Below are 22,620 nucleotides of genomic sequence, written 5' to 3' on the forward strand. Positions count from 1 at the left end.
CAAGTTTTTTTTTACTATCTACATGCTTATGAACTTTACTGATTCAACTTTTCTGGAAAAACAGCTTCCATTTAATTTCAAATACATCTGTCCAAAATACACTGGTTGATATTTAGAATAACTCTCCTTTACCTTAGATGTTGACTTTTAGAGACTTGTGTAACTTTCAGCATCTGTCCTGTGTGAAATTATAAACTAGAAATGATTAACAACAACTTCAACGAAACAACCATAAAAAGGCTTGACCTTCATCATCCCATTTTCCCTGACAAGATAAATTGACTGAATTTGTGTCTGCATGTTATGATAGACACAAATTCAATGCAATGCAGTAACACATGAGTATGGCATGAGGGGTAGGTATAAGAGGAGGGTCATATGACCTCTCAAAGTTAATTATTATTTTGCACACCAATTTTAAAGGCAAAAGTGCCCAGCATAATGACATGAACTGGTTTTTGTATGTTTTCTTTAAATGTAGGTCAATAGATTCTCTATAAATACATTTCTCCATACACTGTGTTATTGTTTTACTGTAATTCAGATTTTCCTTTATTGTGTAAGTCATACAATTACCTTGGCTTTAAATGTAACCCTGCTGTGTCAGTGTTGTTTGGTTATGTGGTGCTTAGTGTTCTTAATTCAACCTCTTATTTCATGGCACACCTTACATTTTGGTTCAAATGACTATTTACCAGTCAGTGGACAAAGGGATTTTTGGTAAACAACTAAAAAAAGGATAGAGAAGATTCAACAGATTTAAAAAAGTATTTTAGTTTTTATGTCAGTGCAGTGGAAATGATGGCTTGGATTCTTTTAATTATATTTATTTATTTTCGAAAATGTAAATAACAAAAAATACACAAAAAAAAGTTGTAATTAAAAATACTGTATGTAGAAAACAAAGTAAATACCCAACATAGGAAAGACAAGTCAATGTCCTTCATTCGTTCTTACATGCCTGAAAAGAAGTAGGAAGAAGTTAAAACTTTAAAAATCATATTGGTAATAGTTTATTTGGATGTAACGTTCACATTGTATTTCGGAACACCTAAAATATGGAAATGTCAAGATTTTCAACCACTGATTTCCCCATAATGATGTTGCTGTATTATGTCACTTTGGACGCGCCTGCATGAGTTTGGCAGTATGCTGACGGAGACATTATTTCAAGTCATGTTACAAAATACAACATTGCAAAAACTCCTTAATTTGGTCCAACCGCTTTGGAAGTATCGTGCATTCTGGCCTTTTGCAGGAATGCTTTTAACCCAAACCAACACTGTGCTTTTGGACATGAAACATATTCTGCCTGGCAGTGCTTTAAAACGACTGCCAGCAGAGCCCAAGACATAATGAGACCTACTGAGCAAAGAATGTCATGTTCTTTGGCTGTATACTTTCTTTAAAAGTGCTGATGCCAATTATGCTGCATTGGTGGAGCAGAATGAGGAAAGCTTTTAATTTGTGCCCCTGTAATTGAGAATCTACCCAATGTGGGATTTTGACATGCATCACTGAAGACTAATTTTTACCAATAGGCTTCTAAAGACATGCAAAACATGTCATAATCAGAACAGGCCATTTGATGAGTTTTGACAATAACTGTATTCTCCTTTATTTTATCAATGTTGTATTTTTTTCATCTATTGCCGGCTATTTTGACTTTCATGATTGTTTTTTTTTGTTGTATGAAAATTGCCCAGCAGACATTCTTGCAGAACATCCAAATATTCATCTATTTAATATGCCAATAATAAGTTAGGTTAGCTTTGTACACACCATTCAGTAGACAGCCTTCCCAAGTGCTGAACAAGAACAAAAATATTTTTGCAAACTGAAAGGCAAGTTCACGTTCAACCTCAAAATACTGAAATTACAAGGTTTAATAGGAAATAGTTTGACATAATAAACAAATACATAAATGAATATGTAAAACACTCAGTATAATTTTAGAGATAGAACAATGACATTAGCTATGATGTGGAAGATGTCCTGATTCAAACGTTCCAGACAGTCTCGTTTAGCTTGTAGCCATCATATGACATCACCACATTCATTGTATAAAAAAACAGAACCGGGACACAAAGTCTTCCCTCAGTTTGTTTTAATGGATATCTTTAACGTCTGAGACGTTACACAGATTTTCTGCACGACACTGCTGACAGATTTGTCTGGTGAAATCACAGACATGATGCCACCTTGTGGAGATGACTCAGACTACATCAAATCTAACAGGCCAGGCCTACGGTGGCTGGGAAGGGCAAAGCAAAATTACAAAGTGTTAAACACTTTTACAAAATGTGAGACAAATTTACGTTTAGATTTTATTTTATTTTTTTACATTTTATGAAACAAAATTACAAAACCAAAAACACTTACCAAGGACAAAACAAATTTACAAGATGTGAAACACTTTTACAATCGCTGAGACAAATTTACAAGAGGCAGAACACTTTTACCAGTCCCCAAACAAATTTACAAACCTTGACAGAGAGGGAATGTACCGCGACAAAACAAAACGCACAAAATGACCCCTCACTCGATCGCTTGGGTCACTTACGACATTTGGTACGTTCCCATTTTGTCAAGATTCTGTCGTTTGTAAATTTGTCTCATCGACTGTAAAAGTGTTTCACATCTTGTAAATTTGTTTTATAAAATGTAAGTGTGTTTTTCAAAATGTAAATTTGTCTCACATTTGTAATTTTGCTTTGCACTTCCCAGCCACCGTACCCAGGCCGATAAAAAGGCTCTGCCAACTGTAAGACTGTTTGTTTGGAAAGTAGGCTGTGCAATAATATGACCAGTAGATAAAGGTGGTTTCCCCATATAAAGAAAAGCGCATGAAAAGTAGCCTACAGAACAATCTACCTTGTGGTTATAATACTTCTCTTTTCTTTATAAAATACGCCAAGTTTCATTTAGCCATCTTTAAAATTACATAAAATATTATAATGATAAAAATAATAATATAATAACTTTATTTATATAGCACCTTTTAAAAACACAGGTTTACAAAGTGCTTTGACAAACAGCAAAAACAAGAACAAAGCAAACTAAACTAAACACAGAAGAACATTAACAACAGTAAGAATATAACAGATGCAAAATACTAAAAATAATTAAATACAATTCAACAGAAAAGAACCCAAAGTGCACGATACCCAACAGACATATATAACCCGACCATCACAAGAACCATGATAAGAACCCAGGAAACACAAGAACCCAACAGCAAGAGCTGAGACCAAGAGGAACCAAAGATTTAAGAAGATGTAAGAAACTAAAAGATAAAAGCAAATCAAAAGATAACAGCAATAAGAAGGTAAGAGCAGTAAAAGAAATAGAAACAAGTGGTTAAAGGATCAAAAAACCCAAAAATATAATATTAATACAAACAAAAAGTAAATATAAATATGAAACATAAATAGACAAAGTAAGTAAGATAAGAAATTACCAAGTTAAAACACAAGAGATTAAGATATGAGCATAAATACAAGATAAGAGCATAAATAAAAGAACAGTAAGAAGTAAAAGAAGTAAAACCAGTAAGAAAAGACATTAAGAAGACGACATCACATAAAAGCAAGTCTGTAAAAGTATGTTTTAAGAAGGGATTTAAAAGAATTGAGGGAATAAATGATAATAAAATAAACATGTTCCCGTTGTTTTACAGCACTTTGTTGTCACTTCTCCTAAAGTGCAGTTAACTGTCCACTTCTGCTTTGTCATTTCACCATTAACTGTGAAGTGTTGTTTGTGGGTCATTGAGGAAGTGGTCCTGTCTCTCTGTTAAGTGTTGTTTGTGGGTCATTGAGGAAGTGGTCCTGTCTCTCTCCGGTCAGCAGAGATCACATGAGACGGGGCTGGTGTTGTGTCACGTGTGGTGTCCCTTCTAAAACATGGCTCCAAGTGGCACAGAACGAAACAGCGTCCGATGACTGAACGTCTTCTATCTTGCCGACAAGCTCAAGCGAACACCAGAAATGGAGCTCGTAGTTAAATGTGGAAGTAACCCGCAGGATGTCATCGTTGAATAAAACAAAACGAGTCAACAGAATAGTCATGCGTGAAGCGGAGCCGCGTTAGCTTTAATGCTAGCCTAGCTGTCAACTGCTACAAGTGTTGAAAGGGTGAGTTTAACAATAAATAATAAGTTTTCACCGGTTGTTGATTTCATGTACCCGCAGCTGGTGGCGTTCAACCAGTGTGGCCGCTCTTGTATAATCTTGGGGGGTTTAGGATATTAGTCCAAACACGGAAGCTTTGTGCTTGCTTGCGTCGGGTATCGTAACGTTAGCCACTTCGTTAAGCTAACTGTTAGCATTAAGTTGAAGCTAGTTAAACAAAATGTCTTGAGACTCTTCAAATCACTGACAACGTTTCGATATTCAAAACCGCGACATAATCTGTCTTTGGTTGAATAACACTTGCATGCTTTGTTTCAAGTTGTCCATATTGTTTGACTGTTATCTCTATTGCTGTTTCTTGGATGTTATTTCTGCTGAACAGTTTAGACAACTACAACTATCCGATCTTTACTTCCCTCCTCACTGTGATTAACAGATTTGATTAGACACAGTGACTGAATGTATTTGTTAAAGATACCCAGGTATAATCTAAACTTAAAACTGGAGGCATTTAACTAACTTTCCAGCAGGGGGCAGAGTAACTGTGCTGATGGGGCAGAGGTAGTTCAGTCATGTGAGCTGAGCTCAAACTTCAGGGATTTAAAGAAGGACAATGAGTCATGTGCATTCAAAAACATTACATTCTGATTGCATCTGTTGCTGATCTAATTGTCCATTTATGCTTTTCAGTTTCCTCAGAGGGACAGGTGGAAGAGGTGATTAAGCCCTGTTTTGATGGGGTGGATTTATTTCTACATGCATGTCTGAAAGGCCACCCGGTGGAAGACAGTGAGCTTGCACTCAGCAGGACGTTGTGGGACTCAAGCAGACATTCAAGACTCACCATGGATTGGCTGATGCTGGCAGTTGAGAAAGACTTGGGGATTGACCGAAGGCAGCAAGGCCCAGGTCCCCGTCCCAGGGAGCTCATAGCCATTGTTCCTTCACGCTGGGCTACGGGCCTGAGGGAGAAGAAGGTCATGCGCTGTGCCCGCTTTGACAGCATCAGTGAGACTGAAATTAACACTTACCTTCAGTGCTCCCAGGCAAAGTTGCCTCCTGGATGGACGCGAGTGTGCATTCAGGGCCTGAGGAAAAGCAAGCTGACGTACAGATTGGCCAGAGACCCTTGCCATCAACTAATAGAATTTATGCCACAGGATTCTTATGTCAAAACCATGCAGTGTGTGTCGCATCACAATGTCAGGTAAAACAGTTATATTGTGATACTCTTAAATGTGTCTGTGATTGAAAAATGAAAGTAAAACTCATGTCTTAACAATGATCCTTTGAATTAATCAGAACCACTGTAAGGGAAATCATATGGTTTTAGAATCAATTGTTTTTTCATAATTACGCTATATCACTTTATCTGCTATGGGTAGGGCAACTTTTCACTTTCCCTGTTATTGGTGTTAATTTATACTATTTATAAAACATACTTTAACCTCCTTGTAAAATGTTGGGATATTTCGGCTTTAACACCTAGGTGTTTGCTTCATTAGATAATATTATTGATAAATTAGTTGTCACTATAGGTTCCCGTTTGCTAATTTGATTGTCCTTTTTCATCCTCTTTCAGGAATCTGTGGCGGGAAGCTCATTTGAAACGTGTGCAGACATATGCAGGACCCAATGAGCAGATGCATGCTGCAGCTGTAGATGCAGTCCGTCATGCTTTACAGAAGCTTTTCAATTCCACATTCATCTCCCCTGAAAAAGTTTCACCCTCCCTCTCTCCGGCAAGAGAGAAGGAGAAGGAAAGCTGCTTGCCATCTAGTTCATCTTGCTTTTCCAAGTCCCAGTCGAACCATTTGTGTCCTAATGTTCTGCCTGCTGAGTGTCTGCTGGAGACGGCAGAGATGCTCTATGTGATTCTACCTTACACTCAGTATTCTCTCCATGACATTGTCTCGTTCAGCCCAGCCAAGCTCGCCAACAGCCATGCCAAAGTTTTGTTCATTCTCTACCAGTTACTAATAGCTCTGCAGGCATGTCATGCAGCTGGTCTGTCTTGTGGAGAGCTCTCCCTGCAGGACATAGCAGTGGATGAGCAGCTCTGCAGCCGACTGAAGCTCAACCTAGCCCATTACGAGGATCTGGGGACAGAAGGGGATGCAAACAGTGATGTTACTGGCAGACGAGTGCCAAAAAGTGTCATGCCAAGTGACAGTTCATGTATGAGCCAAGAGACCAAGATACTTTGCAAAGATTGCTTCGGGGAGCTCAAGACGTTGGTTCTGGACTGGGTCCATGGGCGAGTCAGTAACTTCCGCTACTTGATGGAGCTGAACAGGTTAGCAGGACGACGAGAAGGAGACCCAAATTACCATCCAGTGCTTCCTTGGGTGGTGGACTTCACTGTGCCATTTGGTAAATTCCGGGACCTCCGGAGGTCAAAGTTCAGGCTCACAAAGGGAGATAAGCAGCTGGACTTCACATATGAGATGACCAAAGAGGCTTTGGCTGCTGCAGTAGGCAATGGGGTCGGTGGAGGTGGTATAGGCGCAGACCTCAGTGGTTCTGTTGGTGCTGGTGGTACTGGACAGCCAGAGCACCTCCATGTACCTCATCACATATCCGATGTGCTCTCAGACATCACCTACTATGTCTATAAAGCCCGGCAGACACCCAAGTCAGTGTTGTGCAGCCACGTCAGATCCCAGTGGGAGCCTAATGAATACCCGGCCAGTATGGAGCGCATGCAGAGCTGGAGCCCTGATGAGTGCATTCCAGAGTTCTACACAGATCCCTCTATTTTCCGCTCAATTCACTCTGACATGCCAGACCTGGACGTGCCTTCCTGGTGCAAGTCGTACGAGGAGTTTATAGAGGTCCACCGGCGCCTTCTTGAGAGCAGAGAAGTGTCCCAGTATTTGCATCACTGGATAGATCTCACATTTGGCTATAAGCTTTCTGGTAAAGAGGCTGTCAAGGCTAAAAATGTGTGCCTGCACCTTGTGGATAACCACACCAATCTTACTACCTATGGTGTAGTTCAGCTGTTTGACCAACCCCACCCGCCCCGCTTATCTTCTTCCCAGTATGCCCCAACAGAACCTCCTCTCCTTGGCCTTGCTGCTCTTAACGTGCCTTCTCTAAACTTCCCTCAAATCAACACTGCGGCGGACACCGTGGATGGTATGGTGCCCGAGTCCACAGGCTGTGAGTCCAGCAGCTGGACCGTGGTAGACAGAGAGGAAGAGCTGGAACAAGGAATGGAAGCCCTTGATTCACTCACATCCACCGCGTCCTGCGCTGTGCCACTGCCAGGCAACACTGCTGGGGTAATAACTGGAGGAGAACACACAGCACTTATTGTATCACAGTCCCCAAGTTCATTCCCTGGTGATTTAGCAAGCAGCTTAGGCCCGGGTTTTCGCAGTGCCATGTTACAAAGAGGCGGGCCTACCAACAAAAAACACGGAGAGGGTAGTGTGACTGCCACCAATGCAGATGAAATCAAAGTTAGCCTCCCTGAGGGATTCAACGCATTGCAGCCTTTGGAGGAGCTGGAGAAATTGAACAATTTCCTGGTAAAGAGTCTGCATGCGGAAGTATCAAGTGGCTGCACGAGAGACGATGTGATAATTGAGTCTTTGCCCTCTCTTACACAGCTCTACCAAAGGGACATGCAGGCCCTGGGTGTTCTCATCGCTGAGATATTCTATTCCTGCAAACTGCGGGGAGTGAAACCAGGAAACCCTCTTAGACAGCGTTTCCAAGCTGTTATGAAGCTCTGCTCTGCCAGCCTCCGTGATGTGCCACTGTGTTTGCATCATGCTCTGGAGACATTGATTCTAATAGAGAAGCACTCTGGAATTGCACATAGAGAAAAACCAGATTGCCCTCGTCCACTTCTTTTCAAATATGACCCAATCCGGGATGGTCTGCCTCCTCCAAACCCCTGTCAGCTATTAAACTCCATCATCACTCCCTTTCCTTTTCCTTCCTATTTTGCACCACTACATCACTTTATCTTTTCCTACCACACAAAGATGGAGACTACGTGTAGTCAACAAGGAAGAGATATCGTCTTTCACCTATGGCAGCAACTTGAGACGCTGTTGCGGGGTAACATCACAGCTGAGGGACTTGAGATTCTCTTGCCCTTCATTTTAGGCCTCATGCTTGAGGAGTGCACAGCTGTGTATGCTGCTTGGTACCTTTTTGAGCCAATCTCTAGGGTACTAGGTCCCAGAAATGCAAGCAAGTACTTGCTGAAGCCGCTGATCAATGTTTATGAAAACCCTCATTGCCTGCGAGGACGTTTCTATCTCTACACTGACTGCTTTATTCTGCAGCTCATTGTGCGACTTGGCCTGCAGGCCTTTCTGTCCAGCCTACTCCCCCATGTGCTTCAGGTCATCACTGGCTTTGAAAGCGGCAACTCCGACTCTGGCGGGGACGCTTGCAAAGGACTGAGGGGAGTCACGTGTAATCTAGGAGAGGAAGAGGAAGAGGACTTTCAGTGTGGCGAGCAGCGGTCATCGTCTGGTTCTGTCAGCGGCACTATGGGAGGCAGCAGCGGAGCCAGTGGAGGAGTTGGTGGGGTGGGAGACACGGGGCTGGTTGATTACTCCTCTGGCATCAGTCTCAATGACCAAGTGTTTCTCTCAGAGCCAGAAGACTTTCAAAATGGGTTCTATGTCAACAACGGAGCAGGGGTGGCTGCTGGGAAACAGCCGAGCCAGAACTCCGCAGCCAAGGAGCAAGATCAGGAGTCTCTAAGTGTGGGGAAACTTAGTGACAAAAGCAGCACAAGTGAGCTGTCACTGGGTGATGGAGACTCAATGAGGGATCGTGCCAGTCTCAAGTCGGCTGACAGCAGCCAGGACCTCAAACAGGCCAGTGAAGGAGAGGAGGGAGGAGAGCTGGAGGAAGAAGAGGTGACTGAAACTAATGTGGGTAAAGAAGAGACCGATGACCTCTCTGGTTACCAACTGGATCTCACACTCTCTGCTTGCACAATAGACACAGTTGCCACTCTGGAGGGCGAGTTTGTGAACGGAATGGCGCTGGATGAGAAAGATAAAGACACTGCTGGAGAGCAGGGGGAAGAGGACGATCATGGTCCTTCAGATGAGTCGGAGGAGAAAGAGCAAAAGATTCTTTTAGGTAAGTGACAGACTGAGGTTCTTGTGTATTAGTTATTTATTTGCTGATAGTGTCTAATGTCTTAAATCACGTCTCTACACAGATACAGTCTGCAAAACAGTGCGATGGCTGTCGGCCAAACTTGGACCAACTGTGACTTCTCGATATGTAGCCAGAAATTTGCTGCGATTGCTCACAAATTGTTACATTGGTAAGCACATTAATGTATTATTTATTCATACAGTAAACCATGCTCTAGAGTTTGTATCTATTTTTTTTTTTAATGGCATCAAGTGCTGCTCCTTGTGTTTGTATTTTTAAACCGTATTCTTGGCACGTTTTCTTCCTATAGGGCCTGAGAAGCACCAGTTTGTGGCCTCTTCAATTGAGGACAGCAGTCTGGAGAGTGTGGGATTGGGCAGTGTTTATGAGAAGAAACCTGTGGTTGGTGACCAGACGGCAGGACCTGTGTTGGAGTGTCTCATCTACATAGCTCAACTGTATGGAGAACCTGTGCTCACTTACCAGTACCTGCCTTATATCGGATATTTGGTAAGAAAGAAAAGCATCCTTTTTTTTGGTCAAAGGAAATTTGTACTAAAGATTTTTTTCTCTGTAAACTACAGTATAGTTAAAGATTGATTTCACAAATGTTTGCTCCAGGTTTCCCCCCCTTCTTCACAGCGGCTTAACACACGGAAGGAGGCAAGCCTGCTTGGAGCCGTTGCACTTACACAGAAGATCATTGTCTTCCTCTCTGATACCACCCTAATGGACATGTTGATGAAGATCAATCAGGATGTGCTCCTGCCTCTACTCGACCTGCTCACCACACCATGCATGGGGTAAATATACAAGCGACCGTTCGAATGATTGTTAAGGTGTATTACTTCTCATTTAACAGATAAATAAAGAGTACTAGTACATGAAATGTCATCAGAAAATCTGCTGCAACATTTCTCATTCACCCTCCGGATGGTTGTATCCGTCCTGCTGTATTCAGGTTCCCCAGCGGGGTGCAGACTCGCACTGCTGTCTGTCTCAAGACTCTGAGCCTGATGGCTCTCATCTGTCTGCGCATAGGGAGGGAAATGGTGCAACAGCATATGGCCGACACTCTGTGTCGATTCTTTGCGGTTTTCTCTCTTCTGCATTCTCTGCAGCCCCAGGTATGCACCCACAAACACAAAATACACAAATGGAAAAAGGATTGACATGCACGTTGTCAGGTTTATTTCCAGAATATGAGATCAGTCACAAAAAAAAAAAAAAAAAAATTAACTGTAAAATAAAAGACAACAGCAGATTAGATAAGGATTAAGAAGACAGAGGACAGACACTTAAAGATAAACTCTCTGACAGTGTCAAATTACTTTATGGTGTGTTTGAAAATGCCTGCCCGAACTTGAAAAAGGCCTAGAAGGTGACAGAGGACGCTGAACAACTCGGATTTTGGTTCCATTGTATTTATTAATACAGTTCTCAAAACAATCCTTTACAATTAGAATGAGTCGGTTGTAAACCTTAAACAGTAGAGAGACATGTTAAATCAATAAGTCTTATGAACAAAAATACAGAGTTCATTTACTCAAGAGCTTAACTTTAACTCAATCTATATCTCTTGATTAACAAATGTAAAACTTAATTCCTTTCATTTAAACAGAGTAAATAATAATCAGCATTCCAAATTTAATCTGCTTTCCAGAATTTCTAATTGTTTCAAACGAATAACTGAAGCATCAATCATTATTGAACGTCAAATTAACTCTTCCCACAAACAGGATATAAATGTAAATAACAAAAGAGCATGAACTATGCAAACAGCTCTTTAAACCACTGCATTTAACTATCATGCTGTTTTAGTTTATCTAACAAACAAATACAAAGCACGCTGCACAGTCAATTAAATCTTAAAATAAAGACTGTGCACCACTCAATGTGTAACTGTAGAGCATTTAACTTATTTTACCACATGTATCATCTAACCAAGGTTTATTATGCTCAAAAACTACAATGAAACATGAATCAATTCTTACCAATGGCATCTCTATAGTCTTCTCTACAATGACTTGAGCCTGTGAAGTTCTCCACTGAACACCTCCACTGAACACCTCCACTGTTGCTCACACACACACACAGCCACGAGACGGCTTCTGCCTCCCTATTAAGTCACCTCAGCCTGCTTACACACCTGGCTTGTGTCAGCTAATTAGCCTCGCACTCCTTGCACAAAACTTCAGGTGCTGCCCTCTATTGAGCAAACTAAACACAATGAGGCTGACTGTGCAGAGAACACCTTTAAATACGAGTATAAGAGATTCATTTTTAAACACAAAATACCTATTTGATTTTGAACCAATAAAGTATCAAATTTAATAAACATTTTCACATTATTTTCTTTTATTCATTATTGCTTGTCCTTTAATTTTAACAAAACAGACAGTCAGTGAGAACAAAAGAGTGCATGACTTTGTTAGCGTGGCAGGATGTTGTTGTGTTTTTGTTGCATCTTCTTGTAACGACATGTGTGCTAATGTGTGGATTTTTACACTGTAGCTTGAAAGCGCCCCTCACAGGATGGTGGGAGAAGTCTCGGTTGTGGACGTGTGCACTGCTGAGGGGTTGAATGTGACATATGAGTTGGGGGTGTTGGAGGAGCTGCAGACTGTGTTTAACCCTGAGATGGCCCATGCCTCCTACATCCCCTTCTACTGCCTCATAGGTAGGGGGACACCTTCACGTTCTGTCCGTAACAAAATACCCTGTTTGGGAGGAAGAAGGCAATATACTCTGTGTGAAAATAGAATTTTACTCTTTAATGGTAAAAAAAAAAAAAAACAAGCTCTATTATGATTTCTTTAGGTGGCACAGCAATTCGAAAACTGGTCCCAAACCATGAGCTGGTGTGGCAGTTAGCCCAGTCTTACCACCAGAGTGTGAGTCAGGTGAGTCCAGGAACAAACCTGACGGCAACATCGAAAGTAGACCTACCTCCGTCCTCTGCGGGTCTCTCATCTGCCTTTGGTAGACGTGTTGGTGGAAGCCCGTTCCCTGCCCCCTCTACCAACTCTACCCAACTTGGTGAAGCCCTCCCTGAGTCAGGCACTTTTGGGAGCCACCTTGTAGGAAACCGTATCCAAGTGTCCCGGGACGCTGATTTTGATGGTAGTTCAACCTTGGGCTTGGCCAGCTCTTGGGGGCGCACCAGTCACATCACACCCATTATCACCACATCTTCCACCTTTACCACTTCATCTATGGGCACAGCGTCCTTGTCCTCCTCCTGGATGGCAGACCCCACCCCAGAGGACAGCGCCCTGAAGCAGGAGCTCCCTCGCAGTGGCCGCTCCCTGCAGGGGAACTGGCTGGCCTACTGGCAATATGAGATTGGCCTAAACCAGCAGGATCCACATTTCCACTTTCACCAGATCCGATTGCAGAGCTTTCTGGGTCACTCTGGCACCACGAAGTGTTTGGCTCCTCTGGCAGGGGAGGATTACTTCCTCTCTGGTAGTAAAGACAAAACTGTGAAGCTTTGGCCCCTCTATAACCACGGTGATGGAACACAGGAGGTAGAGCCCAGGCTGACGTATAATGACCATCGAAAGTCAATCTTCTATGTCGGACAGCTCGAAGCTTCACAGGAGGTAGTCAGCTGTGATGGCACAGTGCACCTCTGGGACCAGTATACTGGTAAGAGAAATCCCGCACATTGCATCCAAACTTTTGATTAGACCAGTGCATCTAAAGTATCATGTATTTAAAGAATATTAAACTCAAATTTATAAAACTCAACCTTCCTCTCTAACGTCTCTATCTGTTGTCTGCAGGCAAGCAGATCCGCTCATACGAAGCCGTGGACGGGAAGAATCCCATCACAGCTGTCACCACCATGCCAGCTCCACATTGCAGTGTTGTGTTTGGCAGCGCAGATTCTGTTCTCCGCTTCATTGATCCTCGCAAACCAGGATTGCAGGTTGTAATTTAATTTAGCAAGCTCATTCTGGCGAGACCCAATCCATAAAACATCTGCTAATTAACATCGATTACTGTGTTTTACAAAATAGAAGTGCTTTTTTTTTTAAATTTTACTTTCCCTCCACTATAGAGTTATTTCAGCTCTGACATTGACAAATCTTCCTTGTGTCCGCAGCATGAATTCCGCCTGGCATACAACAATGTGAGCGCTGGGCTCATCCGCTACCTGGCAGTGAGCCCCTCGGGGCGCACCGTGGCTGCAGGTTTCTCATCTGGCTTCATTGTTCTGCTCGACGCACGCACCGGACTCATTCTGAAGGGCTGGCCGGCTCATGAGGGAGATATCCTCCAAATGAAGGTATACTTTGAGAATGTGTGGGTTGTTACCTTTAATCTGTGTAACTCAATCAGGCTGCCTCTGGGTTATTTTAACAGCATTAATGGTTTGTCAAATAAATGAGATTTCAGAAGTCACTACGGGACTACTGGAATTTAATATTACAATTAGAGTCAAACTATTTCCAAGAAGCATTACAGTGAGGGCTTACAGATTGCCAGTTGAAGGCAGGATACAACCTTATGTCTGACGCATGGAGGCAGAAAAGTGGGGTGAAGTTGTTCCTCCCCTGATCTGCCACTAGAGGTAGTAACAGAGGGTAGATGTTACGGTGCTGTCGCAGGATGGTGATCTGTAAGCGGATTGCTTTACTTCAGCATACAACAAAGAAGTGACTTTTTATATTTTGTTGGCATCTTTTCAGATAGCTTATTATAAAAAGGAGACGGAAAAGGTGTGGCAGTAATGTATGTATTGCAAAATTAGGCCTTTGAGTTTAACTTTTTGCACCAGCTGCCGTCATGTGAGGACGCAGGTTTATTTTGGCGAGTGTTTCTGTTTTAAACAGCGCAGCTTTTCTTGCCTTAATGGTAGCAATTTCAGCATCCAGGAAGGTACTGGCATTTTCTGGCAGAACTTCACCAACTACCAAGTTGCATGAAGAGTGAAAGGCTTTGAAGAGGTCAAAAAGCTCCAGCAACATAACAAATTAGACCGACGCGTTTCGGCTTGTGGCCTTCATTAGGGTGACCCATCACATGTTACGCTACTCAGCCAATCTAATCTTTTACTCAGATCAGGCATTACGAGTGAACACTGTCGGTGTGATGATACAGAAACACCAAAGAAGTCAGCAGACAGCAAAGTTTTACAGAGACAGCTGGAGAAACTGAGTGAGTCAGGGAAAGGTAGACGTTCTAGAGATTAGAAAAGCATAGACTGTGTTAAAGAAATGATGGTGGCTTCTTGGTTTCTAAAAAGAAGCAAAATGTGAAGCGTGAAACATGAGTCATTTTAAATGTCCAGCAGAGGTCGACTTGACTAGTTTTACAAAACAAAAAGTTTCATACTTTGAATGCAAACCGATCAGAAAATGCTCCTCCTTCATAGTTGATTCTTTGCTCAGATAATGAAATTACAATTGAGTAGTGTAATGTTTGAATTTTTATTAAAAGTCTTCTTCATCACAGCATGTTTTTTTCAAGTCCTAGTCATGCTTGATCATGAAGCAAGATGTACTTAAGGGTGTTGCAACCTGTGATTTTACAAGTCACAACCACAGAAACATGTCAACCAGGAGAGGGAGAGAGCGTTGTGTATGTCCCTGTTGATCTCTTTATTTCAACTTCAGTGTATTCATGTAAGAAAAAAACTCTTATGTGGGTAACTACGAATACTTCTTATTGGATTCATATGCCTATCCAGGAGTGTTTACAGAAACATCTGTGACTTCTAGCTGCATCAAGTATCCGTGTCCATACTGTGTTTCACAATAACTGGGCTGACATTCTCGGGGGACTTGTTAACGGTCAAGTGTTTACATGAGTCGTGGGCTGAACATGGGGTCACTCAGTGAGTCACAGAAATGGACAACTGCTCCAACTTTGTATTCTGCCTGATAGATTGCAGCCAAGAGGTGGGCAGTTAATCCCACATGAGTCCACTTACCTTTTCAGTTGTGAGTGCAGAAAATATCTTCTGCGTTTTAAGGAGTCAGAGGTGGAGAGTATTTACATTGTCATTCATTCCTTTAAGCAGCAGAATCTGGTGGACACTCAGGCTTCAGGGTCACCAGAGGAAATCTTTTTTTCATGTCCACATCGGGTGGAAATCACAAAGTTAACAGTGTACATGAATCACTTTTTCACTCTTTCTGTGCTGTATCTTCTCTAAACAACCAACATTATCTCCACCCTGTATGTCTGACCTACACTGGCTTGTCTTTGTCTACAGGGATCATGGGATCAGATTTTTTGTTTATGTCTTTCTGATGGCGGATGAGAGCTGACGGCTATGACAAAAAAATAAAACCTTATTTTACAACATGTAGGTTTGCAGTTGTAAGGAAGGGGAATAATGTTTGGTGTAAATATACTGTACGTTGTTCTTTTAGTGATCATGAACTATAATTTAGATATCATCCTTGGCTTTTATGTGATATCATTACTTTAATAGATCATTTTAAGAGCAAGGTATTGTATTCTTAGTCGACATCCCGGAGTCAAGCCAGAAGGTGTGGCTGTACTTTCAGTAGTCGTGTGATAAATATTCAAAAAGACGATCGACCAGGTGGATGTATTTTGGCCCAAAGAATAGATGTGAATACGAAGCGGTGCAGAGATGGGGAAAGTTGTACCCAGCAAATCTGTTGTCAACAGAGCGCAAAGATTAGCAAACTTTATTTAACCCCAAATGAGGTCAAGGATTGTAGCTCTAGTTTTAAAGGCACAAGTTTAGGCAAATATGGACACAAGTTACTCATTAGATGGACTACAGTGGCTCTCATTGGCACATTCGTTTGACTTCAGACGTCCCCTCAGCTCTTTTGTGTATCAACGGGTGACTCTTTCATATTTAGCTGAGAAACTTCAAAAACAAATTAACTTCATGTTTAAAAAAAAAGAAGAAAAAAGTTATCTTGTTTGGTGTTAGTTTTGTAGTAAATGACTTGTATACAATTACTCTCAACTCAAAGTCAGCGGGTACATGTGGTTGAGAAGTGCTTGAGAGTGAGTCAGTATATGTAAACAGTACGACTAAGGACAGGAAATTACACGTATAGATATATCTGTCTGAGTATTTTTGTACCATGTGATTCTACTTTCAAGTATTCTATGATAGACAAATGTTAATATCAATGAAATGTAGTGATTTTAAAAGTACTTTGAAAGTATTTCTTATTAGTTCACTTGTTCATATTTTTATCAATTTTGAGGTTTTAGAAGGACCATTGAATCACATCACAAGGCACTTGATAACATGAGGCCATATTGGCTGGGATACTGCCGGTCCACACATTTTGTGACTTCCTTGTTTTATTACATTTCAGGCTGCAGAGGGAAACTTGGTCATCAGCTCCTCCACTGACTACACACTCAATGTCTGGAAAGACCTGGAAAACAAGCCTCTCCGCCAGTACAGGTCGCAGTCTGACCCCATCCACGCCTTTGACCTTTACGGCCCAGAGATTGTAACCGGAACGGTGGCTAACAAGATCGGGGTGTACTCCATGGTGGACATCTCCCATAGCCCTGTTAGCAGCACAAAGCTGAGCTCGGAGAACTTCCGCGGCACTCTGACCAGCCTGGCAGTCCTCCCCACCAAGAGGCTCTTACTGCTGGGCTCTGAGAACGGCGCCATCCGGTTGTTAGCTTAGGACAAACCAACGGCACCCAGATCCACGAAAACAGACTTACCACTGACCTCCAAAGTGTCTTATTGGTGAACACAGGCAGGTGTCTGAGCTCTATGTCCCGTCCACTGAGCTCGAGGTCAATTGAACGAGAAGGCAGTTTTTCAGCTCCTCTAAATTGCTTTTTCAATGAAGCAGCACAAGCAAAGGCATTGTATAAGCTACACGTGTCTGAATCTTGCACCAAATTTGATTGACAGGATATGCTTGCAAAGCACTTAACATTTATCATGTACAGAAGATCCCATGACGTTTTTTTAAAAGCCTATAGATGTATAGATAGTATATAATGGGAAATTCTTATCTTGACAAGGTCATTTATTCTTTTGACAAGGTCAGTCGTTCTGTTCAAACGTATGAATTAGAAGTGCTCAGGAAGGTGGGACCAACACGGTTCTTATGTAGTGTTTACACTTTCCAAATAGATGCATAACAACACCAAAAATACATCGACCTCCACTTTCATTTCCCTCGATGTTAGAAGACATGCGTATCCAAATGCACTGATTAAACTATGCAGTATTTGTAGATCAAATCTTTTTTTTTTTTGTTTGTGTTAGAGTCATTGTGTTTCTCATGAGGTATTCCACAGATCAATTGTTTATACATCATTCATGATTTAACTGTTTGGTGGACAGTCTAGGTGCATCCTCCAAGTGTGGAGACGCCTCAGCGGCCATCACATTACAAAAGTCAGTTACTGATGCACAGCCTTTATTATCCTGCACAAGTATGGCCTGAATCGGAACAAGTAGATCCTCACTCAGATTTTAAAGACTGAATGTTTTTATCCACTAATAAATTACTTGAAGTTGCTTTGGGATTTTTAAACTTTGTTTAGATACTCTTTATTTTGCAGTCAGAACCTGTAGCAGCATTGTACTGGGAGTATGTGGCAGATGCTGGTTTGACTGGGTTTTCCCAGAAGTTAAACTCACCACTTTGTCATTTCTGAAAACAGAAGCTAACATTGAATCAATGCCAAGATGAACAATTTTCTATTTTAACATAGGTTACTGCAGAAGAATATGATGAGGAAAAAACATGGAAAAAGTTGTAAACCAATTAAAAAAAAATAAAAAGAGTAGTTGAACTTGCTCCGTATGTGTAGTGCACATGAATATACAGTAGAGATTTGTGTTCCTTACAACCAGCTGGATTCTGTTCAAGCTTTCCAAGCCCTTTAGCATCCATTCATCTCAGCCCTTTTTATGAGTTCTTCATGGTGTAAAACAGTCTGCCTAATTTTGTAATTATTTGCCCAAAGCCTAATATGCTCTGACAAGTGTACTACATCTTTTGATATGTTGTGTTATTTTGTAAACTTGGAGTTAAAGCTCAGTAATCATAAAATAACAAACTTTGTTAAAAAAAAAAAAAGGAAATTTGTAGCAGCAAAATTGGCTAAAAATTATTCCAGCACCTCTTTTAACATTTTATGAAAGGTCCATGAAAATGCCTATTTATTAACTGGATTAATAAAAAAAGAAATTGCTTCCAGTGTCCCAGTTGTTCTGTGTGGTTCATCTGCATTCCTCCTGCCTCCCAGCCTGCTTTCAAATCATGGTTGGGTCACTAGGGCTCAGATTGGACAAAGTCCCCTTTGGTGTTTGTCCACAGCTGTCATGTGATGTATAACATATCACTTTTTAAGTGTTGAGGGTGACCCAAATCAACCAAATACGATCACTTTTCTCTTATAATCTTTCTCTGACTTAATTTTTGGTCATTACCTAACACTAAGTTTTCTAGACGCAGCAATCGAGTGTCACTCTCTGTTCTGTGAAGTTGGAAACATGGAAGCCAATGCTTTCTGGGAAGCGTGGGCTTGTGCTCTCTGAAATCAAATGAGTAACTGCTGTCAGAGACTTGTATTTGTCCACACAGAGATTGATCATTATTGAATTTAATGTGTCATCTGTCCTGTCAACCATTTAGTTGTGTCATGGTTTTATCACCTGCCTGTTGACATGCAAAAGCTCGGCCCTCAAATATTGAAACGTGGATGAGTGTCAGCAGCTACTTTTACAAACAAATAGTGGCTTAAAGAGGCCCCAATCAATGTAAGTTGATATTTAACTGTTTGCTGAGCAAATGCCAATCTTTTACTCCCAGGAATTCTGCCATCCACAGTCACTTAGTCGCTCCTTTTTTGGACAAGGCAGCAAGTTTTTTATCTAATTTAAATTTAAGGTAAGCTCAAGTATATTTTTATGACTTAATGATGACCCATTACATATTTGAATGATTTGAAAACTTGTTATAGAATGTTAAATTTGATTCAGTTATTGACGGATTTATCTATATGAATGGTTGTGCTTGGTCTGCATATGGGAATATGGCTCTTTACAAGTTTTTACTTTTATCGTGGTTTTTACATTCAGACGCTTTATGTGGACTTGAATACTGAACATAGACACTATAATGCATGATATCCAGAACAGTTTGATTTGACTGACATATAATTGTGTTGAACAATATATCTGCAGTGTAAGATTGTGGCTGTAGACAGCCCAAGTATCAGCTGAAATAACGTAATATGCAGTTTCTCCAAAATCTTTTTTTTGTGTGTGTGGCCGTTGTGTTTTAGGCACATTTCCAGATGATCTGAGTTCCTTTAAAAGAGGGCGACTTAAGTGGAGCAAAGTGTTGGAGACCTGTAAAGAATACATCTAAAGAACTTTATAAAAAGGTAGGAGTGTTGTGTTTGAATAGGTTTGAACTTGAAATGCATTTCTTTACTGTTTCGTAAAAGAGAAAGGGAATTTATTTCTCTGTCTACTGTTACGTTCCCCAAGATGGCTAGGGGATGAGGGGAGTAACAATGAATTATAACCCGGGGAAAATAAATAGGAAGAAAATATAAGCAAAGTTTAAAATGATTTATTAACAAACTAAAGCAAAATGTGCAACACAAAACAAGCGTCTTCTATAAAACCACCAAACAAATGCAAATCTATCTCGAACACAACTCAAAACTAACAATCAAGATGCCTGCTCTTTAGAATTTGCCTTTGATTAGTAATTAGCCACAGGTGTGGCTGGGCACTCTGAGGCTGAGGAGCAACACCTGGGGAGCACACACAGGAGAGAGAGAAAACACAAACACACAAAACTACGGCATGTAACACTGCATAACTTTTGTCCTGTTTCAGCTGCATTGTAAAGACATGGACCTTCGTCTGACACTCCTGTTGATCTGTCTCTGCAGCCGAGGAGTCACTGTAAATCACTCACATTTCTTTTCAGTCACTGTTAAGTTTTTGCCTTTCCATTACTATCATTGCTGAAAGACATTTCTTGAACATAGCGTTGTTTTATACTCTCTGATCCATTATCTACAGAATGCTGAGGTAGCTGACAATGAGTCAATTCCTCTGGTGCCTCTCGTTCCTTTGATGCCCAGTCAACCCATAGAGGTGAGAGGCAAAATAAGATCTACGAGTTTTAAAGTTACCTTTCAGTGTTCTAGTCATGTAAATTCACAGTTTTAAAAATACCTTGTTGACTTTTTTCTGCCTTTAGCGAGTAGAAAATGAAACTACAAAACAACCAGAAACTGCGAACACCACAGAAAAGCCTTTACTTGCTGGTGCCCTCGGGGGCTCATCAGCGGAGGAAGAAGATGAGAGCTGTACGTCCATCAGTCGAAGATCACAGTCCAGAGAGGCCATCGCCGCAGCCATTCAAAAATTAGGAGTGCAGCTGCTGCAGAACCTGGAGACAACACCAGAGCAGCCAAATGTCATTATATCTCCTTTCAGCATAGCATTAGCTCTCTCCCAGCTGGCTTTAGGTATGCATCTCCCGCTGCAGCTTATACAGGACACATTGCATGACAACATTGTGTTTTCTCTACAAATATTTAATCACATTTGATGAATTGGGTCAGCATCTTGAAAGTGGTTATTGTCATCTAGAGACTGTCAAGGTTCTTATCCAATTATGTCTCCCTTCTTCTTTACAGGGGCAGTAAATGAGACGCACAAGCTGCTGATGCATCACCTTCATGATAACACCCTCCCCTGCTACCACGAGTCCCTGCATAATGTCTTAGTTCATCTCAGGCAGGACCTGCAAATAGCTACCCGTATCTTCCTGCGCCAAGGTTACTCCTTTTTATATATAAAAAAATATGTTTTACTTGATCAAAGTTAAGACTAAGCAGCTTCTGCTTTCATAAACATTTTGTTTACTTTTTAATTTAGTCGGCCTTCAGTGAATTTAAGCCTGAGAGAGTGTTTGCCTTGTGTTTTAGGGTTTGAGCCAAAACAAGAGTTTGTCAATGAATCCCGGCGGTTATATGACTCGGAGCCAGCAGTCTTGGAAAGCCTGGAGCAGATAAACAATTGGGTAGCGAATGCAACCAACGGGATGATGACTGACTTCCTCTCTGCTTTACCACCCAATCTGCTCGTCATGCTCATCAATGCTGTCCATTTCAAAGGTGAAATGTCAAACATGTGGATGAAGATAGATCTTATTCTTAGAGAGCTTGTTTACTGAGTCCCCATCTTTTTCTTCCAACAGGAGAGTGGAAGGCTCGCTTTGACCCGCGATTTACCACCAGAGGCGTTTTCTACCTTGACGACAAGAACATGGTTGATGTTGAAGTGATGGAAGATGCCAAACATCCCTTGAGTTTATTTATTGACAATGACCTGGATGCTCAGGTAATGAACAGTTTCATCACTCAGTTTGTATTTACATGAGCGGTGATCATACACTTTGAGGATAAAACTTAAAGGCCGTTTCTTTTTTTTTACTGTGCAGGTAGCAAGCTTCCCATTCCAGAAGTCCATGAGCCTCCTGGTGGTCATGCCTTTTTCGGGCCAGGTGAACATGTCTTCTTTCATTGCAAAGCTTAACGTCTCTGACCTGTATAATCGTCTGCCAAAGCAGAGGGCCGTTCAGGTTAAAGTCCCCAAATTCAAACTGGAGTATGCTCAAGAGCTACGGGATGTTTTTACCAAATTAGGTAAGGTCTTTTTTTAGGCTTCCCTTTTTTCACCACATATCCAAATACCTGTTACTTGTTGGAAGTTGTACAATAGACTATAATCGACCCTGTCCTCTCTGCTCGTTTATAGGCCTTGGAGAGATGTTTTCTAATCCCAACTTGGCTGACATGGCTGACGGCCCCCTGCTGGTGTCTTGTGTGATGCACAAGTCCAGCATGGAGATAAATGAGGAGGGTGCAGAGGCTGCTGCAGCCACCACCGTTGTGATCTCAAGGGCATCCAACCCCATCTTCCACCTCACCCAACCTTTCTTCTTTGCACTTATTGATGAAAAGACTCAAGTACCAATCTTCATGGGTGTCATCAACAACCCAAATCCTGGAGCTCCTTTCTTGGAGAGAGGAGAACCTGGAAATAAAGATAAAGTGGGATTCCCAATTGATAAGAATCAAGAAGGCTTATTGGGAGGCCCACCCAAGTAGGGACTAATATCCGCTCTGATGTACCAGAGAAAGCCCAGACCAAGACCTCTACGATTGTACAGTTGAAATGTACTATACCACTGGAATGAAATGTGTGAAAGCAAATGCTTCGTGTGTCTTTTTTTCCCTGCAGAATAAACATCTGAGGAGACCAATATTCCTTGTGAAAAGTATTTCCTATATAAATATACAGTTTTGCTGCATCCGATCACACATCTTT

General features: G+C 41.5%; 2 protein-coding genes across 2 annotated transcripts; both read left to right on the forward strand.

Moving 5' to 3' along the window:
- The first annotated feature begins 3,884 nt into the window (after positions 1-3,884).
- Positions 3,885-18,460, forward strand: wdr81 (WD repeat domain 81). Its single transcript, XM_020654281.3, has 12 exons — positions 3,885-4,136; positions 4,824-5,340; positions 5,716-9,251; positions 9,334-9,441; positions 9,583-9,782; positions 9,894-10,075; positions 10,234-10,399; positions 11,787-11,952; positions 12,093-12,923; positions 13,061-13,206; positions 13,384-13,566; positions 16,595-18,460. The coding sequence occupies exons 2-12, from the start codon at positions 4,979-4,981 to the stop codon at positions 16,919-16,921; spliced, it is 6,207 nt and encodes a 2,068-aa protein (XP_020509937.1). The 5' UTR covers positions 3,885-4,136; positions 4,824-4,978; the 3' UTR covers positions 16,922-18,460.
- Positions 18,461-18,965: 505 nt separating this feature from the next.
- serpinf2b (serpin peptidase inhibitor, clade F (alpha-2 antiplasmin, pigment epithelium derived factor), member 2b) lies at positions 18,966-22,555 on the forward strand. The gene is made up of 10 exons (XM_029281186.2): positions 18,966-19,150; positions 19,548-19,649; positions 20,113-20,181; positions 20,302-20,376; positions 20,483-20,753; positions 20,925-21,065; positions 21,216-21,404; positions 21,488-21,630; positions 21,731-21,935; positions 22,048-22,555. The coding sequence occupies exons 3-10, from the start codon at positions 20,128-20,130 to the stop codon at positions 22,398-22,400; spliced, it is 1,431 nt and encodes a 476-aa protein (XP_029137019.2). The 5' UTR covers positions 18,966-19,150; positions 19,548-19,649; positions 20,113-20,127; the 3' UTR covers positions 22,401-22,555.
- Positions 22,556-22,620: the final 65 nt, after the last annotated feature.

Source organism: Labrus bergylta, chromosome 11 (genome assembly GCF_963930695.1).
Source record: "Labrus bergylta chromosome 11, fLabBer1.1, whole genome shotgun sequence".
Lineage (NCBI taxonomy): Eukaryota > Metazoa > Chordata > Actinopteri > Labriformes > Labridae > Labrus > Labrus bergylta.

What these genes read in the sequence shown, in the direction of transcription:
- wdr81 (XM_020654281.3), top strand. Translation starts at nt 4,979, where the DNA reads ATGGATTGGCTGATGCTGGCAGTTGAGAAAGACTTGGGGATTGACCGA. An exon ending in AGAGCAAAAGATTCTTTTAG is followed by an intron (nt 9,252 to 9,333) that starts GTAAGTGACAGA and finishes GTCTCTACACAG; the next exon opens with ATACAGTCTGCAAAACAGTG. An exon ending in GAGATATCCTCCAAATGAAG is followed by an intron (nt 13,567 to 16,594) that starts GTATACTTTGAG and finishes ATTACATTTCAG; the next exon opens with GCTGCAGAGGGAAACTTGGT.
- serpinf2b (XM_029281186.2), top strand. Translation starts at nt 20,128, where the DNA reads ATGGACCTTCGTCTGACACTCCTGTTGATCTGTCTCTGCAGCCGAGGA. An exon ending in TGCCCAGTCAACCCATAGAG is followed by an intron (nt 20,377 to 20,482) that starts GTGAGAGGCAAA and finishes TTCTGCCTTTAG; the next exon opens with CGAGTAGAAAATGAAACTAC. An exon ending in CAATGCTGTCCATTTCAAAG is followed by an intron (nt 21,405 to 21,487) that starts GTGAAATGTCAA and finishes TTCTTCCAACAG; the next exon opens with GAGAGTGGAAGGCTCGCTTT.